Raw genomic sequence first — 18,161 nt, 5'->3', positions numbered from 1 at the left:
CCCCATCCTGCAAACCCATTCTCTTGGGAAACAGAATGAGTGGGCACAGGGGCCTCCAGGGGAATGGAGGGGACAGGATGGCTGGCAAGGAGAGGGCAGTTGAGGCACTTAGAGACCTACTCAAGGCCCTGAGGCCCAGAATAGGAGGGAGAGGGCCTAAGGCAGGACTGGAGACACCCAGATATTGATGTTACAGAAAAAGCCAAACGAATTTTTGGCCAACCCAGTATTTCCCAGAAGCCCCTCTGGGCACTACCATGTGGACTTCAGCTGCACCCCTCTCATGCTGTCATTCCCCGTGGTGGAGAGCATGGGTCTAGGGAGGCTTGGTGGCAGAGGGCAGTGCCGGGGGCTTTGCCCCTTAGGGACCTGGAGCAGGATTGGGAGAGGGGTTCAGCCGTGCCTTCCAGTGCCCCACGAGCCTCCACTGACGTCCTTCTTGGGCCTCTACTGGGCGCAGAGCTCGAGCCTGGGAAAGACACACACTCACCCTCCACCCTTGGGCTCCTTGTCTTTTCTCTTCTCAGAGTCTGCCCTCTCCTGTCCTTGCTCCTTGACCTCTGATCTCATCAAAACACTCTCCCTGGCTCAGCCCTTAAGAGCCCAGACTGTGGCTGCATATTCTCAGACAGCAGCGCTGAAGGGGACCCCAAGAGCATTCAGCCCACCTCCTCTGTGCCCCAGAGAGCGGTAGTGATGACTCCAAGTTTACCTAGCCAGCGATGGGCAGAGCTAGGAGAGCCCAAGGCAATATGGGCTAGTGTCTCCCACCTTTCTCCTCCTGGCACTCACAGGCCTGCGGGGCACACAGGAGATCTGGGGAAGCCCCCAGCGACCATTCTCCTGGCAGCGGATCAATGGTAGGTTGCGCTGGGTCAGCCCCTCCCGGCACCGGTAACGAAGCACTGTGTCGACTTCATAGCGCAGCCGTGGGCGGCCAAACACTTGAGCCAGGGGCAGCTCTGGTGGGGGCCCACAGGACACTGCAGGGAGAACACAGTCAGGAACTGGGAGCCCGGCTCGAGCAGTCCCCAGAGCTGGGATGGAGGAGAGGAGTAGGCCACGAGCTGACATACAGAGAGGGGGCGGTGGAAGGGCTTCCCTGCGGGCTCAGCGGCAGCGAACCGCCTGCCCGGGCGGGAGACAGGGGCTTGATCCTCATCCGGGAAGGTCCCAAATGCTGTGGAGCAACTAAGTTCACCACAACTACTGAGCCTGTGCTCCAGAACCCAGGAGCCACAAGTACGGAAGCCGGGCGCCAAGAGCCTGTGCTTCGCAACAAGGGAAGCCACCACAGAGCTCCTGCACTGCCAGTAGAGAGCGGCCCCCTCACCGCAACTGGAGCACAGCCCGCACAGCAAAGACCCAGCGCGGCCAAAACCAAATAAAATAATAGAACCGTTTAAAAGAGCAGGGGTTCCTAGTGAGCCTGTCTGTTATCCCGCCCTTGCTCACAGCCTGGGGCACACTTCCGATTCCTCAGTGTAGTTTTGCACTCTCCTCCTGCACACACATCAGTTCCAGGATTCCCTGGCCCCCACCTCTCCTCCCCCTTGCCTGCCCTCACCCAGCCCCATCTTGCAGGTGTAGGACAGGTGGTAGTTGCAGGGAACATCACTCCATTGTCCCTGATCGTGCCACACCATAACCACGCAGTTCTCTCCGGACAGGAAGTAGCTGTCTGGCTGCCCAGGGTTCCAGTTCTCATAGAGCTGGGAGGGCGGGGGGAGGATGCAGGAGGTAGTGAGGAGCTCCAGCACCAGGAGTACGGGGAGGAATGGACCTGGAGGGCTTGAGGAGAAGGAGGTCGAGGAGGGGCACCAAGAGAGGGAAGGCTAGAGGGGTGGGGAGTAGGGGACCCCAAAGGGAAAAAATGTCAGGGGATTTGGGGGTAGGGGTAATGGGAACCAGATGAGAAGAAAAGAGAAGGGGACACAAGGAAGAAGGGCCAGGAAGAGGGAAAGGCACAGGGCCAGGAAAAGGAGACGGAGAGATGGGGGTCACTGGGGGTGGAGGGTAGAAGTGCTTCGAAGAAACGACCTAGACCACGTGAGGGGCGGTCGGAACCTCTCACCAGGGGGACGCCATCTGACCACAGGAAATCCCCTTCGATGGTCCTGTCATTGAGCCCGATCCACTGGTACTCCCGGTATCGATCTGGGGGACAACCGCAGAGACGAAAGTGTGCAGTGAGCTTTGCTGCCAGCAGAGGGCGGCCATTCCCCGTCACTGAGCGGTCTGTGGGCGCTAGCGGGCCAAGTCCCCGCAGCCCCAAATCCACGCTTCCCGGTATCCTTATTTCTCCCTCCAACCTCTGCACACGGCAGGAAGGAAGACAGGGGCGTAGGGGTGAAGGAAGAGGAAAAATATCACTAGGGCTAGAAAAGGGAAAGTCTGGAAAAAGTAAAAACTTTCAACAGCGCCAGAGTCGGGAAGAGTAGATGGAGGCAGGAGAGCCAGGGAGGTGGGGAGCGATTATAAACGAGCCCCCAAGGAACCACCAGGCTTATGCAGGTGTGTTTTCTGCGTACTTCTCAGCCCTCCTCTGCCAGAAGCCCCACTGCCCACGTGTGGAGTGGGAAGGAGGGAGACAGGAAGGAAAAGTGAATGAATGGATGAGGTAAACCAAGTAGTGAGTACCTGAATGAACGTATAAGGGAGTTAATAACACTCTTTAACTGACTGACTGATGAATGAGTGAATGTGTGGATGAGAGAACAGGTGGCGAGGGTCGCCTCCCTCCCTGTCCCCAGCCCACTGTTGATGAAGTCCTGTTCCTCCGGCGTGCTGATGCTGGCCAGGTGCGCGCCGTACATCCGGCACTTGTTCTCCGCCTCCTCCCAGCTCCTTCGGGTAGAAAAGTGCTTGTAGCAGGCACCCTGGAAGGCGTCCCAACCGGGGCTGCAGAAGTGGAGGCCTGGGACACAGAAGGGCAGGCAGCTTATGGGGAGGACCCCAGAACTCTGAGAGGCTGGGTCCCCAGACAGGGAGACTGGGCTCCTCCCACCGCCGCAGACCGAGGGGCGGGCCTGAGGGCAGGAGGGCGCGCCCAAGAGCGAGCGCCCGCTTAGGAGCTGGAGGGGCCTCGTGCAGGGCGGCCCTGATGCCTTCCTTCTCTGCAGCGAGAGACCAGGGTGAAGGCTGGAGTCCCGACCTGGGTCTCTGCCATCCGCCATCCGAAAGAAAAGCCGAACCTTCCTCTCCTCCCAGGAGAATGGAGACCGACAAGTACTGAGTGTGCCTGCCAAATTCCAGGCTCACAGACTCCCCGAGAGAGTCGTTTTTGGTTCCACTTAACAGATAAGGAAATTGAGGGTAGGCCTCAGAGAAGTTATGTGATTTGTCTAAAATGGTAATTCATTATCTGCGTTTCCACTGCAGGAGGCCTGAGTTCATCCCTGGTCGGGAACCGAGATCCCGCCAGGCGCGCGGTGTGTCCAAGAGCAAGGACAACAAATGGAGGTTCACTAATGACAGGTCCACCGGGGAAGTGTCCCCTTCCCCCTCCGCCCCCCTCCCCCAGAACCAGTGCACTGTGGCAGGGCCTAGGCTTCAGAGATCCCCCAACCACAGCCCCTCAACACACTCACCAACATCGCACAGGTCCCCCCCATAGCCAGGCAAACACAGGCAGCGGACCCCCTCCTCCTCCTCCAAGCATGTCCCGCCATTGTGGCAGGGGCTGGGGACACAGTCACCTGAGGGGAGAGAAGTGAGGTGGGGGGGCAGGGGAGCACAGCTCTGCAGCCAGCCCTCCAGCTCTGACTCCCTTGTCCTGGGGCTGTCACAGCGTCCTCAGTGTTCTCCCTGAAGCCTGAGTTCTGGGTTTCTCCTCTCCTCACTGTTTCAGCACTGGCTCAGTCCTATGCTGGTCATCGTTATGCCTGCCAGTGTGGGTTCTAACGGGACCAAGGGGATGTGTCCAGGAAAGCTCTCAGGGTATAACTCCACCAAGGGGAAAGATATCAGGCTGTTAGTCATGCACCCTGGACTCTTACCTAGCTTCTGGCTCTGCTGGGTGACATTGAGATGGTCACTTTACTTCTCTAGGTCTAGAGTTTAGTCCCCCAGCCCCTGTCATTGCTCCAGGTCTTAGCATGATTCTGGGTAGTCTAGATAGGCTGGGTGGAACTGAAGGAGAGGACAGTCACCATAGGAACAGTGAGTTCTGACCTGCCCTTTACTGCTTCTGAGACCTGATACTGGGGTGGTCCGGGAGGGAGCTAACCTGGCTCCCCCTGCTGTCCACTGGGCAGAGTCAGGCCCAGAAGCTGCTGGGGGAAGATCCAATGTACTTCCCTCACTCTATGCCCTCTCCTTCCCCACTGCCCCCAACCCATCCCAGGAATGGAGCCCAGTAGCTCCCCCTGTCTTGCAGCACTGGCTCCACAGTCTCTCAACATCATCCAACCTCTGCCTCTCCTCTTTATCTCTTCAGACTCTCCCCCCTCACCAGACTCCCCTTTCCCCCTCCACTTGGGGCCTTCTGAAGGTTCCCCCAGCCTAGAAACCCTTTCAACTCCTTCCTTCTGGTTCCCTCTCCTCCAGGCAGTCTTCTTGGACTAACACACTACCCTGAAGGCCTGCAATCTGTTATCTAGGTCCAGCTCCAGCTGGCTAGGCCATCTGCCTCCTTTTCTGCACTCTCTCTCAGGATGCTGGGTGGCTGCCCCTACACTGGGCCTGGGTGCTGAAGGGGCTGACAAATTCGACTGCTTTCTGTTCCAGAGGACCGGGAGAAGATGAGCTCACAGACTGACAGGACAGGTCAGGGTTCTCAGCCCAGCTTGGGGCGGGACCTTCAGACCATGCCATCCACTCTTGGAGGCCAAGGCCAGGGCCCACAATGCTTCACTCTGGCCTGAGATCCCACTGCCTGGTGGGGATCAGAGCAGAGGTGGGGGGAGGAGGAGCTGGAGTTGGTTCAAAGAATTCTTCTGGGATGACCTAGCTGTTCTGGGTAAAATGAATCAGCGGTTCCAGCACCACTCCCCCTGTCATCACCCCTTCTGCCAACAGTTTCTTCCAATCTGGTGTTGCTGCCTCCCAGGGTGAAGCAAGGAGGGGAGGTGTTTTACTTAACTCCTTAAGCACTAGGTCCTACACAAGGTAGGAGTCCTGAACTCCCTTTCCATTCCTCACACTTTTCTGCTTCCCCTGGGGTCCTCTCTGCCCAACCCTCCAATCCTGGTGGACAAAGACTCTCAAACTTGGTCTGTGGAGTCCCACCCAAGCCAAAGTTCCCTCTCCCTGGCTGTGAGTGGCAGAACCTGACCAGGAGGGGAGGCTGTGTTGGTGGTGAAGGAACTTCTCAAGACTTTCTGGTATTCCCATCCCCCCACCCCTTTTGGATCAACTATTATACACACTTAGAAAGTTATCCCTGCCTTCCTGCTGCAATAGCGGGCTGGAGGACCACTCACTCATCCCCCAGGTGGGGTAACTAAGACACCACAGATACTTCCAATGGTGCTCCTCTCCCACCAAAGCCCCTTCCCGCCCAGTGCAGCACTGTACTCCAAGGCCAGCTGGGCAGGGAGCCAGTAGTCAAAATGCATGAGCCTAGGTGTGATGCAGAGACCCTGAGCCCACCCTGGACCATCTAGAAGAGTGGTCCTGGGACTAGGAGGATCCCAGCCTTCTCCAGACATCTCCATGTGGAAATTCAGCCTTCACTGAATAGGTAGGGCTTCTTGGTCTCAGACCCCAAAACCTAACTCCCCATTCCCCCTCCCTCCACACTTTCCATCTTCCCTTGCTGATCTGTGTCTTCTCCAGCATTAGCAACTTTGAGATCCTTTGGGTTCAGGGAGGGTAAAATAGCGGGTGAGGGTAGTCATTAGCACAGGAGTTAGTGGAGGAGGGAGAGATCATGGGCATGAAAGTGAGATTCTAACCCCGTGGATGTTTGCGGGAGGGGAACAGGCTCTTGGGGCACCTGGATGCCAGGGAACGGCCTCCACGCTAGGATGGGCTCTCTCTGTCAGGACCCTGTGTGTGCGGCTCTAGATGGGAGCCAAGAGGCTGGATCAGAAGTGAATACAAAGGGACATATACACACACATGTGCGCACACGCACACACACACGCATGCACACACTCTGGGCTGCAGAGGTTTCTCCCTGTCAGAAGTGAGGGAACACAACTCCCAGCACGCCCACAGACTGAGAGACAGACTTCTCTGGGGTAATGTGTAGATGTCAGGGGACAGGAAGGAAGGCAGAGACAAGCCTGAGGAGAGCATGAAGAAACAGCAAGGGGCTGTTAGACCAGTAGGACAGGAAAGGGTGCAGGCTGAAGATGGAAAAGGAAGAGGCACAAAGACACACAAAGACCCAGGGAGAGAGAGAGAGAGAGACAGAGACAGAGATGGAACCACAAGAAGCACCAAAGAGCTACCCAGCACACAAATCCATGGGATGAAAGGGGCAAACAGCTGGGGGTGGAGACAGAGGGTGCCAGAGTTCTGGTTATAAAGCAGTTTAATAGAGATTTATTTCCAAGGCTTGTTTCCATGAAACAGTTGAAAAAAGTACTTCATAGAAGTAGTTGCTTAAGGCTCTGTGGGGATAAGGGCTCTCCTGGACCCCAAAGGTTGAGGGGTGGGAACGGGACTCCAGGCTTCCCTGATACCAGTGGGAGGCAGCTGAAGGGAGGAGGCATACAGGATGGGGAGGAGGCAGCAGGGGATGGGCCTGGGCCTTGAAGAATGCAAAAGGCTGTGAGGGCACCCACTGAGCAAGGCCTGAGGGTGCTCTGTGGGGCCAGTGAGATGTGAGTCACAGGTAGAGAACTGAGGCTAGGAAAAAGTTCCAGGTGGTTGGTGGTGGGGCTGGGGGTCACAGTGAGGATTTCAGAAACAGGGAGAGGTCACAGGGTGGGAGTCACGGAGTTGGGGGTTATAGGGTGAGAAGTCAGAGAGCTGGGATGGTAGTCACAAAGTGGGGCATCCAGGACTGGAAGCCGGCAGGTGGAGGTGGGTAGGAGAATGAAGGCAAAGGGGCAATGGTGGGTTAAAGGACTATGGGTCAGGTGATCCAGAGCTGCAGGGGGAGGAAGAGGAGGAGGAGGAGGAGAAGGAGGGAGGCTGAGCCTTGGGCAAAGTTACCTGATGAGGGGGCCACGGCCACTCCACCACGGCTGGCACTGTCAGTGGGCAGCACTGGCTGGGCATGCACTGAAGTCCCTGCTGGGACAGTTCTTCTGGAATTCTCTTCAGAGGGGGTCTCCAGATCCCTGGTATCCCCAGGGGCCCGTGTGGCTGGAAGCAGGGAAGGGGCATCCTCGGAGCTTCCTGTCTCCTCACTCTCTCCTCGAGGGGCCCCAGAGAGCTCAGGACCCCCAGTCTCCTCCTCTATCTCTCTTGCCCCAACCAGAGTGGAAGGTGGGGGGGATGCCAGGTTCCCCTCCCTAGGAGTGGGCAGGGTCTTGGTGGGTGGTCCAAGGACCCTTGGAGGCCTGGGAGCCTCTGGCTCATCATAGGGTGGTGGTGATACACCAGGCTGGAGGGCAGCCCTCACTGGAGGCGATGCCTGGGTGAGTGACTCCTCTGGAACCGGCTCAGTGGGGAGAGGGGCCTCTGGGTCCAGGCTGCTGAGCTCACTGGGCCAGGCCCACAGGGCCTCATCCTCCACCTCCTCCTCTTCTTCTTCCTCTTCTTTCTCTTCTTCACCCCTGTATTTCTCTTCTTGCTCCAACACCTTGCCTTCCTCTTCTGAGGACCCCAATGGAGGCACAATGGATTGGGTTTCGAATTCTAGGCAAAGCACAGATGATTCAGCACCAGGGACAGCACCCGCCAGAGGACAGGAAGAAGGAAGGGGAAGCGGGAGACAAGTGGGGCTGGGGAGGGTGAGCCCTGGGGGAGAGGCAAGAGGCTGCCCTGGGGAGGAATTGTCTTTGCTCTGAACCAGAAGAATTTCAGCCGGAGTTGTACTATTAAGGCAACACTTGAGAAGGCTCTGTGAGGTGTCATTAGTCCAGGAAAACCTGGTGGTTGCATCTCCCTCTACCAGTCTTAAAATTCTGTTTATTTTGGATAGGTGATGGGGAGGAGGGACCAAAGAAAGGAGATCCTGCCTTCCCAAAGGGCAGCTTCTTAGTCCAGGCATCTCCAGATCTAGCCATTTGGGAGTGGGCTCTGCTGGAAAGGCAAAGGTTGGGAGAGGGACAAGGGCGGTGCCTTGCACTACTGTGCTGTTGAGAGGGCAGAGCCACAGTGGGGACAACCCCGGCCTCAGCCCAGGCCAGCCCCTTCTGCCTCTAACTTCTTCCGGGCAAAGACACCCCCAGGATGAGAGACTTGAGTTACCTAGGAGGGTTCTAGGGGCCTCTGCTGGGTCTTCTGGAGTGGAGCTCCCACCACCTCCATCCTCTATAATGGGAATGGAGTAGATGGCTCCTCGGGACTCGCTTTCCACAGCTTCCTGGGGCAGCTTCAGTTCCTCCAGGGTCTCAGTCACTGTGACAATGGCTTCCAGTGCATCAGAGGCCAGGTCAGAGGCTGGGTTGGCTGCCTCAGGGATGGCAGAAGGCTGGGCAGAGTCTGTGGCAGAAGGAAAGTGCCAGTGGGAGGTTAGAGAGGTGGCTCTCCCCCCAGCCCATGCCTGCATGTGAGGGCTCTGGGTTAGACTGAGAGATCATGGAATTCTCTTAATTCTCTCTCATCCTCTCTGTGAAGCACTCATGGGGCCCAGGGAGCACCCCAGGACTTCATCACTCATTCCTCAAGCATTAATCGTCCACTATGTACCATGCCAAGCAATCTCCTGGGCACTGAGGACAGAGTGCAGAGCCAAATAGTATGATTTCTGCCCCTATTATTATATTCTAGATACAGATAAGCAAATAAACATACATTATAACTTTACCATCTAAAGAACAATTCAGCAGAGTAAGGAGATGGGAAGTACTACTTTAGACAGACTGGTAAAGAAAGGCTCAGGAGAGAAGCCATCCCTTGGAGACAGAAGGATGAACAGAATGGCCTCAGCACTGTGGGACCCTGGGTTTGGGGCAAGATGTGAGGGATCCCAGTCATTCCAAGACTTTAGAAATGGATGGGGACAGGCTGCCATCACCACAGGAGAGCTGAAGGACAGAGAACAGGAAGGACATTCCACCATCACCACCAGACGATCTCAGTGTTGGGGCAAAAGGGCAAAGGATGAGCAGACCTATCATTTCAGGACCTGCTCTCTTCAAATAACCAGATTTTTAGAATGAATTGACTTGTCCCTGGGGAAGGGAACCAAGAGCAGAAAACCAGTGAAGGGAAGGTGGAATTGGGCTAAGAAAAGCCCTGGGGGCTGTCCTTGCTCAGCCAGACAGGACAGGACAGCATGTCCTGCCTGCCTTTGTCACCTGCTCATACCAGACGGAGAAGGCAATGGCAACCCACTCCAGTACTCTTGCCTGGAGAATCCCATGGACAGAGGAGCCTGTTGGGCTGCCGTCTGTGGGGTCGCACAGAGTCAGACATGACTGACTCGACTTAGCAGCAGCAGCAGCATACTGACAAGCTAACCTGTGCCCTAGGCTGCTTCTGTCCCCACCTGCTCCCCACTCTAGTCATCCTCCTCCCTAGCTCCATCTCCTGATTCAGTTCCTCTTTCCATTTCGTCCCAGAATAGTGCTTGGCATATAATTACAATCAGTGTTAGAAGTGTTAGCTACTGTTATTATAATTATCATCATCACCATTATCCATGTTCCAGTAAGCCTATTCAGATGGACCTGTCTTCCTGTGGACTTGACTTCCCTACTCCGCCCAGCCTCAGGCCAAAGCTGTCTGGAGATCAGTCCCAGTGGAAGTAAAGCTTTTCTCCCAGTCTTTCCTCATGCTGGGAGTGAGACATCTTGTCTTCAGTCAGACTTGGGGCTCCCATGGCAGCAGTTGCATCTTCCTCCTTCAGACTAGGGGCTCCCTGAGGGTAAAGACTGTTTCTTCTACCACCATTTCTGCCTCCAGCAGAAATACCAGTATTAGTACAACTAAAGTACCAGTACTACTGAAGGCTCCCAGCAGGGGCAAGGACTCAGATACTCTACGGCAATGCCTCCCTGACTGTCAGTCACCCTCGGCCTGGGCCCTGTGCCTCTCCTCTAGCTCTCAATTTAAGACGTGGGCAGGAAGCTGTCTCTACACCCAACTGTCCTTAAGGATCTGCTCCCTGTGAGGGGTAGGGGATTACGTCTGTCCATCAGTATTTGGTGTTAAAGAGTTGATACCTTCAAGCTTAAGCTGAAGGCTCTGGAAACCCTGCTGAGGGCTCTGGAGGCTATTTGGTTAAGTGAAGTGGATCATTCCTTGGATTCAGAGAATGTTGGTCATCTCTGCTCTGTTCATGAGCTGACCAGAGATGGAGACGTGATTGGCAGCCCAATAGGGGAGAGGGGGCAGTTTAGGCAATGCAGAGAGGTGAGCCCTCCTTGAAGCCACACAGACCAAATCAGAGGGCACCACCCGCAGCACCAGGAGGCAAATGGCAAAGACCCAGGAGAAACTGGTCAGGGCCAGGGTGGAACTGGAGGGCTCGACTCTGACTGCCTGAGATTGGTCTCAGCCTCTGCAAGGGAGTGGGCTCACCTCGGAAGCAGTAGACGTTGAAGCGGCTGTGCTTGTTGGGGAAGCCGGTCTGGTTGGGGAAGAGGAAGAGAGTCTTGACACCAGGGAGGCCCCCACCACAGCGCTGGCTGGGGGTGACAATGGGGTAGCGCACACTGCCATCAGCCAGCCAGCCAGGGCTGCAGCGGTCCAGGCCACCATCCCAGGCTGCATACAGCTGGCCGGTGGTTGCAATCTTAGCACCCCGCTCCTGGCAGTATGTCCGCGCCTCCTCCAAGGTCAGCTTGTCTGGAGGGGCACCCAGGAACAGCTCTCCTGGGGAGGAAAAAGAGGCTGGGTTACCAGGAAGGTAGCTCCTTCCACCCGGGGCTCCCACTGGGACTCTGGGCAAGCTCCTCTGGGCCTCAGTTTCCTCATCTGTGACATGGAGCCCATCGTCCTACTTCACAGGATCAAAGTCTTGACAGAACCTTACTGCTGCTAAGTCACTTCAGTGGTGTCCAACTCTGTGCGACCCCATCGACGGAAGCCCACCAGGCTCCGCCATCCTTGGGATTCTCCAGGCAAGAACACTGGAGTGGGTTGCCATTTCCTTCTCCAATGCATGAAAGTGAAAAGTCAAAGTGAAGTCGCTCAGTTGTGTCTGACTCTTTGCGACCCCATGGACTGCAGCCTACCAGGCTCCTCCGTCCATGGGATTTTCCAGGCAAGAGTACTGGAGTGGGATGCCGTTGACAGAACCTTAGGATGGATAATACTACTCAAAGGAACCTGGCCCAACTTCCTCATTCTGCAAGGAAGGAAACTGAGGCTCAAAGATGCTAAAACGTAAAGGGATGTATGGAACCTTCTGGTGGGTCTGATGGTAAAGAATCAGCCTGCAATGCGGGAGACTGGGGTTTGATCCCTGGATCAGGAAGATCCCCTGGAGAAGGGAATGGCTACCCACTCCAGTATTCTTGCTTGGAGAAACCCATGGACAGAGGAGCCCAGTAGTGCATGGGGTTGCAGAGTCAGACACGACTGAGCCACTAACACTGGATATCCACCAAAGAGATGTACAGCAGGTGGCAGCAGAGTCAAACTCAATCTCCTATCTCAGCCACCTGTCTGGAGGCTTTGGCTGTGAACCTGTCTCTATGACAGTGTTTGGACTTGTCTCTATGACAGCGTTTGGAGAGAGGGACACTGTTTCCCTTACTCCTGGCTACACACTTAAACACAGTATGGTAAGGTCCAGCAGAGGCCCAGGAGGACCTAAGGGCAGCCCTGGAGAGGGGTCTCTTCCCCTGGGAACCTCCCACCCCCAATCACCATTTAGTTCTTCAGCATAACAGTAAACATCATAGAGGTCATCGGGGTCGACCACTCCGTAGTTCCGGACCCCAGGGAAGCCATCCATGTCTCCATAACAGGCCTCTCGTGGCGTCTGGATGGGATACCTGGGGCGGAGGTACAAATGCCTTCACCAGGAGCCGTCCTGTGGTGACCCCCCCCCCCCACCAATCACATTGCTTTCAGTGCAGCCAAGTGTCTTCTCAGCTCTGCAGAAATGCATCCCCGCCAGCACACGGTCTAACCCGCCCGCCGCAGACCAACTTCATCTCCCACAGGCAGGGAGCCCTATAGGGCCCGCCTGTGGCAGCAGCCGGCAGCCCCTGGTAGAATCAGAAGCTATAGCCCCCTCAGGAACAACTAGAAATTCGTGGTCAACAGCCCCAGCCCACCTCACGGTTTGGTCGGACAGCCAGCCAGCGTCACACTGTTCATAGCCCCCGAGGTAGGCGGCATAGAGCTGCTCCGGAGTGGCGATTCGGGCTCCGATGCGGGCACAGGCCTCCTGGGCCCCAGCGAAGGAGAAAGCGTAGCGGGCAGAGCCCTCCCGGTAGAGAAAGACGACCCCTGAGGGGCAGAGAGGACCCTGAGGCGGGATCACCCAGCACACTGACTTCCCCTTACTCTCCTTGTCACTCCCCTGTAGACAAAGGGTAAAGTCCAGATTGTGCTCACTCTACAGCATGAGGGACTTAATTTAGACTGTGGGTAGAATTTTCCTCCGCCTGAAGAAAGAAAGGAGGTAAACTCCTTTTGCAGTTCGGTCTGCGTCTTCTAGGCGTCTGCTTCCGCCCCACACAGTGGGCTCCCTTCCCCTTCTCCGGGAACCCTCTCCATCTCCGACCTCTCACCTTTGACCTTGACCTCCACCGCGTCGCTGCTGTCGTCGATGCCGTGCTGGACCTCGCAGCGGTAAATGCCTGAGTCGTTGGGCCGCAGCTCACTCAGCACCAGGGAGACGTCGGTGAGTGACGCCGGGTAGGCAGGCAGTGCCACGCGGAACCGGTAGGCCTCGCTCACCTTGACGCGTAGGCCCCGCGCCACTAGCACCTCGGCCTCCCGGCCGCCGGACAGGAAGGTCCACTTAACCCGCGGGGAGCCCTGCGCGGCCCGGCGGCTCGGCGACGGCCGCAGGTAGTGAACGTGGCATGGGATGGTGAGGGCGCCGCCCAGCACGCCCTGCAGCGGCGCGTCGCCCGCGATGCGCACGCGGAAGGCCCTGTCCTCTGTGGACGGGCGGAGCCGGCTGGAACTTCGCGTTGTAGATCTACCGCGCCCCACCCCGGGGTTTCTAAGCCCCGCCCCAGGATCCCAACGCCCCGCCCTCGGGTTTTCGTAACCCCGCCCCCGGGCCCCAACCAGGAACTCAGGGCTCCGGCTGCTGAGTCCTGCAAACTCACCTGTAGGTCCCTCACGCCCACCCCTCAGGGTCGACAGACCCGTCCACAAAGTCTCTCAGCTAGTTTTGCCCCCAGAGCCTCCCAATACCACCCTAGGATTCCTGGGCCCCACTCTGGGTCCTCAAGCCTCACCCCTGGGTCCTGCAACCCTCTTCTCAAAATTTCCCTAGTCTGTTCCTTCAGAGCCCCTTTCTGGATTTCTTCCAGTTCCATCCCTGTTCAGCCTCGCAGCCCCATTCATAGTCCCGGAGGGTCCCCCATCCTCCACCCTAGAGACCGACAGCCTTGTACCTAGTGCCCCACCCCAGCCCTACTCCCCAAATTCCATCACCCTATCAAGGGCCCACAAATCATCCCTGATTTTCAAGTGTCCCTGCATAGGCCCTCCCCCACAGTGCTCCCAATTCCTGGGCCCTCCAGGCTGACAGAGGTTGCTTAGGGCTGGACAAGAGCTCCTTCCTACCACAGGGGAGATGTAGGAGACAAACTGTGACCCTGAGTGGGGTTACTTACCTGAGCTGTCTCCTTCCAGAGCATCAGCCAAGGCCACAGGGATCCAGGCCAGAACCAGGGTTGCCAGGAGGGGCAGGAACAGTGGGGCCATGCTGCAGGATGAGGGAGGGACTGGAGGAGGAAAGATGGGATTAGACCTCAGGATGGACTTCTGACTCCCCACCGGATCCACATGGATCATACATATCCTGACTCCAGGAGCCCACTGTCCCCACCTCATTATTTATTAACACTCCTTCTGATCCCTGTCTCCCCCCAGGGGATTCTTATTCAGAACCAAGACCTGGGTGCTGTCAGCTCACCATGTGACTTCAGGCAAGTTCTTTATTCTCTCATTAAGCCTTTATTTTCTTACTTGTAAAGGAGCACCATTACTACCACTTCACAGGTTGTGATGAGGCTATGTGCTTTGAGAGTGCATTCCATCAAAAAAGAAAAACAACAGAAACAAATAAACCCTGCATACAGTAAGAGCTCAACAAGTGCTTATGGCATATAGCATAATGGTAGATGCTATTATGCTTAGAGTCCCCTCTGTCCTCCCAGGGCCAGACTTGTTTGGACCCTCCTCCTCCCACAATACCTATCCAACTTTTCCTCCCTATACCTTCCTCCCTAGCTTCCTCCAGGAAGACTTCCTAGACTAAACCCAGGCAATGTACAGCTCTCTCCAGTCTAACCCCTCCTTGACCTCCCCCCTCTACACTGCACCATTACTTATAAGGAAACTCTTCTCTTTAGCCCCCAGCATCCTCCACCCCCTCCTCCTTGGCTGCCTTCTCCCTCCTTCCCAGCCTTTCCTTTCTGCCTGGCACGGGCTTTCCCACCGGATCTCCTGGCTCAGAAACCAGCTGGGACAAAGCCCCTGTCTCTGCTAGTCTGGACTCCATCCAGCCTCTTCCTCCCCCAACTCCAGCACCAGGCTAAGGGGGATGTGTGAGAATAAATGAGAGGGACCATTTCCCATCTGCCCTCGGCCATCAGAAGCTCTGAGAACTCAGACTATTCCTCTGAAGATCTCAAGGCACTTATTACACTCTCATAATGGATGGGTGGGGTGGGACATTGAGAAAGGGCTCAGAGAGGGATAGGGTTGAAACTGAGTCCCCAGTGAAACCAAGTCAAGTACCAGGCCAGTGTGCCCCAAGGAGGGAAGGCTGCAGAGCCAACTTCATTTTTAATGGTTGGCCTAGCCTCAAAAGAGCATGGAGTCCCAAACTGCCATGGAATAGGCCAGGGGTGCAGCAGGAGAGATGAAGGTTAGACTATAAGCAAGACTTCCTTGACATCAGGCTTCTTCCCACTGGCTACTCCCCATCTTCCCTGACCAATCAGGCTCTGCCCTTGTATATATATATATATCCCATTTCCTGAGCCTGAGCTGATAGGAAATTACCCTCTTCTCCCAGATCTTCCCAAAGATCCCAGATCTTCCTAAGGACGCCTCCCCACCACTGTGATCTCCGTTTCCCCAGTGTGGCTGGGCATCATTTCCTCAGGGTCAGAGGTGGGGGTGGAATGGCAGGAGCCAGATACCCAGAGCCTCTCTTTGACCTTTGAGAGGGAGGAGGTTCTTGTTGGGACCCAATCAGAGGATGCTGGGAGCAGCTCTGGGCATGGGAGCACTTGAGAGGACTGCTTTCTGGGGTTGGAGAGGGGACCATTTGGCATGAACAGTCAGTGCCTGCCGGGTGCTTGGGAGACTGTTTTGCCATGCCTTTGAGCTGTGCCAGGTCCTGAGCTAGGCCCCTCTCTGGCGCCTTCCCTCCCCTCTCCCTGGGCTAGGGCTGGAGCTACTCACAGCTCTTTGACGGGCGGCCCAGAAACCCATATAGTTGGAACCACTCTGGGACCAACACCCTAGAACCTCCTTTCACCCCTGTTACGTAGGTGGGGGAATGAGGGGAGAAAGTCTGAAGCTGATGAGGACCTGGATGTGCTGAATCATGGAGGGTATCCCACCCCTACCTCCAGGATTGGGAGTCACTGATTAGCAAGGCCAGGAGGGTGGCCCTGATTGTGTGGTTCTTAGGAGCAGAGAGTTCTGCACACCTCCTACCCCCTCACCAGTCCCACCAAGCTTGGACCTCAGCCCCTTCCTGGTATAGCTAGAAGTCCTGAGAAAACTTAAGCACCCCCTCTTTTGGTCCCAGACTTAGACTCAGGGATCCAAGCCTTAGTCTCCATCCCACACATCCTCCCACCTCTGTTCCATCTTCTCATTCTCCAGAGCTGGACACACCACTCCATCTCTAACCTCAGGAGCTCAGCACTCTTCCTGTCCCTTCCCCTGATGCCACACCATTCCTCCACTCCAGTTTCTGGATTTCTGCCCTTGTGTTGAGTTTCCCCAGCTGTTTGGGAAACTTCCCTCATGTTACAACATTACCATTCCTGTCTGACGATGGATGTCTATCCCCTCACAGGCTTCATAAATCCAGTCCACAGAGAATCAAGACCAGGCTGTGTGTGCCCACCATCTCCATGCTGAATGTCCACCGGCTGGCAGTGCAAGGTCTGCCCCATAGGAACTGAGCTCCAGTGCTCAGCAGAGTCAGCAGGGATGCACAGGAGGCCAGAACTTTGGTCACCTCAGGGGGGAAGCTTTCAGCTATCCCCTTTGAGGCCCTGTGAGGGGCAACAGGAACCTACACAATATCATTGAGGCCTTAACAGGGCCTACAGGAGTAATTGCAGTCATTGTAAAAAATAGGCCTATTTATTGGAAGCACAACTAATAATATGATTAGCAACATCGCCAGCTGAGCTATTGTGAAGTATAAAACCTGAAATGTGGGTGATGCTGTTATCAACGGCAAAGTTAGCCGTGACAATACAGGCACTGGTAATACTTGGGGTGGATCTGTGGGTAACAGTGTCCCTTGATCTCACAGTATTACCTGGAATAGGAATAACACAGATACTAATGATGCTAATAAAATTGATGGCAAATCTTAGTCCTGTTAGAACCCCGTGGGCTGAGCTATTCTGATAGGAAGGGAGTATGGAAGTACTTGACGGGGGAGGGGAGTGCTTCCCAGCCCAAATGCAGTGCTAGGAAGGAAAACAGGAGTGCTAACTGGAATTCCAGCTGACAGTTTCTGTCTACCTGAGCCAGGCCTCTTAACTAAATGCTTCCCATGAATGCCTGTGTGCGTGCTAAGTTGCATCCAGTCCTGTCTGACTCTTTGCGACCCCATGGACTGCAGCCTGCCAGGCTCCTCTGTCCAGGGGATTCTCCAGGCAAGAATTTTGGAGTGGGTTGCCATGCCCTCCTCCAGGGGATCTTCCCCACCCAGGGATCGAACCCTTCTCTCTTATGTCTCCTGCATTGGCAGGCGAGTTCTTTACCACTAGTGCCACCTGGGAAGTCTTTTCCATGTATAACCTCAACTTTAAGAAAAATACTCTTTAGGCATTACATCAATGAGGAATCCGAGGTTCAGGGAGGTCAACTAATTTGCCCAAGGTCACTTATCAAGTAAGTTGGGATTCCATTTCCAGTGGGCGCCAGGACCACCCAATACAGAGGCTCCTGTCGGCTGTCGCGCGAGCTACGAGGAGGTACCCCTAGGGTGGCCCGCCCCGGCTCCTCCCGCGCTGCTGCCTGCACCGTGGGTACCCAGGGGCGGAGGATGAAGGTCGGAAATCTCCGCCGTAGTGCTGGGACTGGAGCCCGCAGCAGGGAAGACGCGAGAACCCAGAGGGGCGTTCCCATGAGCTCGCGGACTCGAGGGGGCTGCGGGTTAGACTGCAAGCAGCAATGGGGGTGCCAGCGGCAGAGCTGGAGATGGCAGGATTGGTAGCAGGGGCCGTGGGCGCTCCGAGCTGGCCGACAGCCGGCCTCGCCGAGGTGTCAGGGGTCGGTGGGGTGAGTGCGCCGGGGCCGCGGGAGGCAAAGGCTGAGGGGTCGGGGCAGCAGACCACAGGGCAGCCGCCGGGAGCGCCCTTCTCTCCTCCCAGCTGGGAGGCCGGGATGCCGTCACACTCACCTACCGGCAGGCAACTGAGGACCGGGGTGGGGGTGAGGCACCGCGAAGTTTGCCCCCTCCTCTGGGGGTCTCTTCTGGGTCCACGGCTCGGTCCTGCAGCTGCAACCGAGACTGCGGCGGGGACTGCGCGGGCGCGAGGAGAGGCTGGGCCCGCAAGACGCTCGGAAGAGGGCGCCGGGCCGCTGGGCGCCGCACAAAACCCCCTTTCTTTCCCCCCGCCCCCGCCCCGCCCTTCCTCGAAGCCGCCCCTGCCCCCAGGCTGGGAACGCGGGGGGCTCGGGAAGATCACGCGACCCGCTGCCTTCTCTGCATCGGTTCCCGGCGGCGGCAGCCGCGAGAGCAAGGACGAGCGAAG

The 18,161-nt window shown here is 56.5% G+C and overlaps 1 protein-coding gene across 2 annotated transcripts; it reads right to left on the bottom strand.

Annotated features, from left to right (window-relative positions):
* BCAN (brevican) lies at positions 1-18,161 on the bottom strand. 2 transcript variants are annotated; one of them, XM_070363736.1, is made up of 14 exons: positions 17,807-18,161; positions 13,815-13,925; positions 12,753-13,127; positions 12,294-12,468; positions 11,881-12,008; positions 10,588-10,881; positions 8,311-8,544; positions 7,108-7,755; positions 3,591-3,698; positions 2,759-2,917; positions 2,075-2,157; positions 1,568-1,712; positions 793-983; positions 1-469 (listed from the first exon to the last, which is right to left on the bottom strand). In XM_070363736.1, exons 2-14 carry the CDS (start codon positions 13,903-13,905, stop codon positions 362-364), a joined length of 2,739 nt encoding a protein of 912 aa, XP_070219837.1. In that variant the 5' UTR covers positions 13,906-13,925; positions 17,807-18,161; the 3' UTR covers positions 1-361. The 2 variants fall into 2 exon arrangements, with proteins under 2 accessions (XP_070219837.1, XP_005898804.2); XM_005898742.2 differs by having other exon boundaries at positions 17,811-18,161.

Source organism: Bos mutus, chromosome 3 (genome assembly GCF_027580195.1).
Source record: "Bos mutus isolate GX-2022 chromosome 3, NWIPB_WYAK_1.1, whole genome shotgun sequence".
Classification (NCBI taxonomy): Eukaryota; Metazoa; Chordata; class Mammalia; order Artiodactyla; family Bovidae; genus Bos; species Bos mutus.
Note: the sequence above shows the minus strand (reverse complement) of the source record. Positions and strands in the feature narration are given on the sequence as shown.

Bases quoted from the DNA above. Each gene is read 5' to 3' on its own strand.
- BCAN (XM_070363736.1), bottom strand. From the start codon at position 13,905: ATGGCCCCACTGTTCCTGCCCCTCCTGGCAACCCTGGTTCTGGCCTGG. The intron at 13,128-13,814 runs GTAAGTAACCCC...GCCCGTCCACAG, and splicing joins TCTGGAAGGAGACAGCTCAG to AGGACAGGGCCTTCCGCGTG. The intron at 984-1,567 runs GTGAGGGCAGGC...TTCTCCCTGCAG, and splicing joins CACCTGCAAGATGGGGCTGG to TGTCCTGTGGGCCCCCACCA.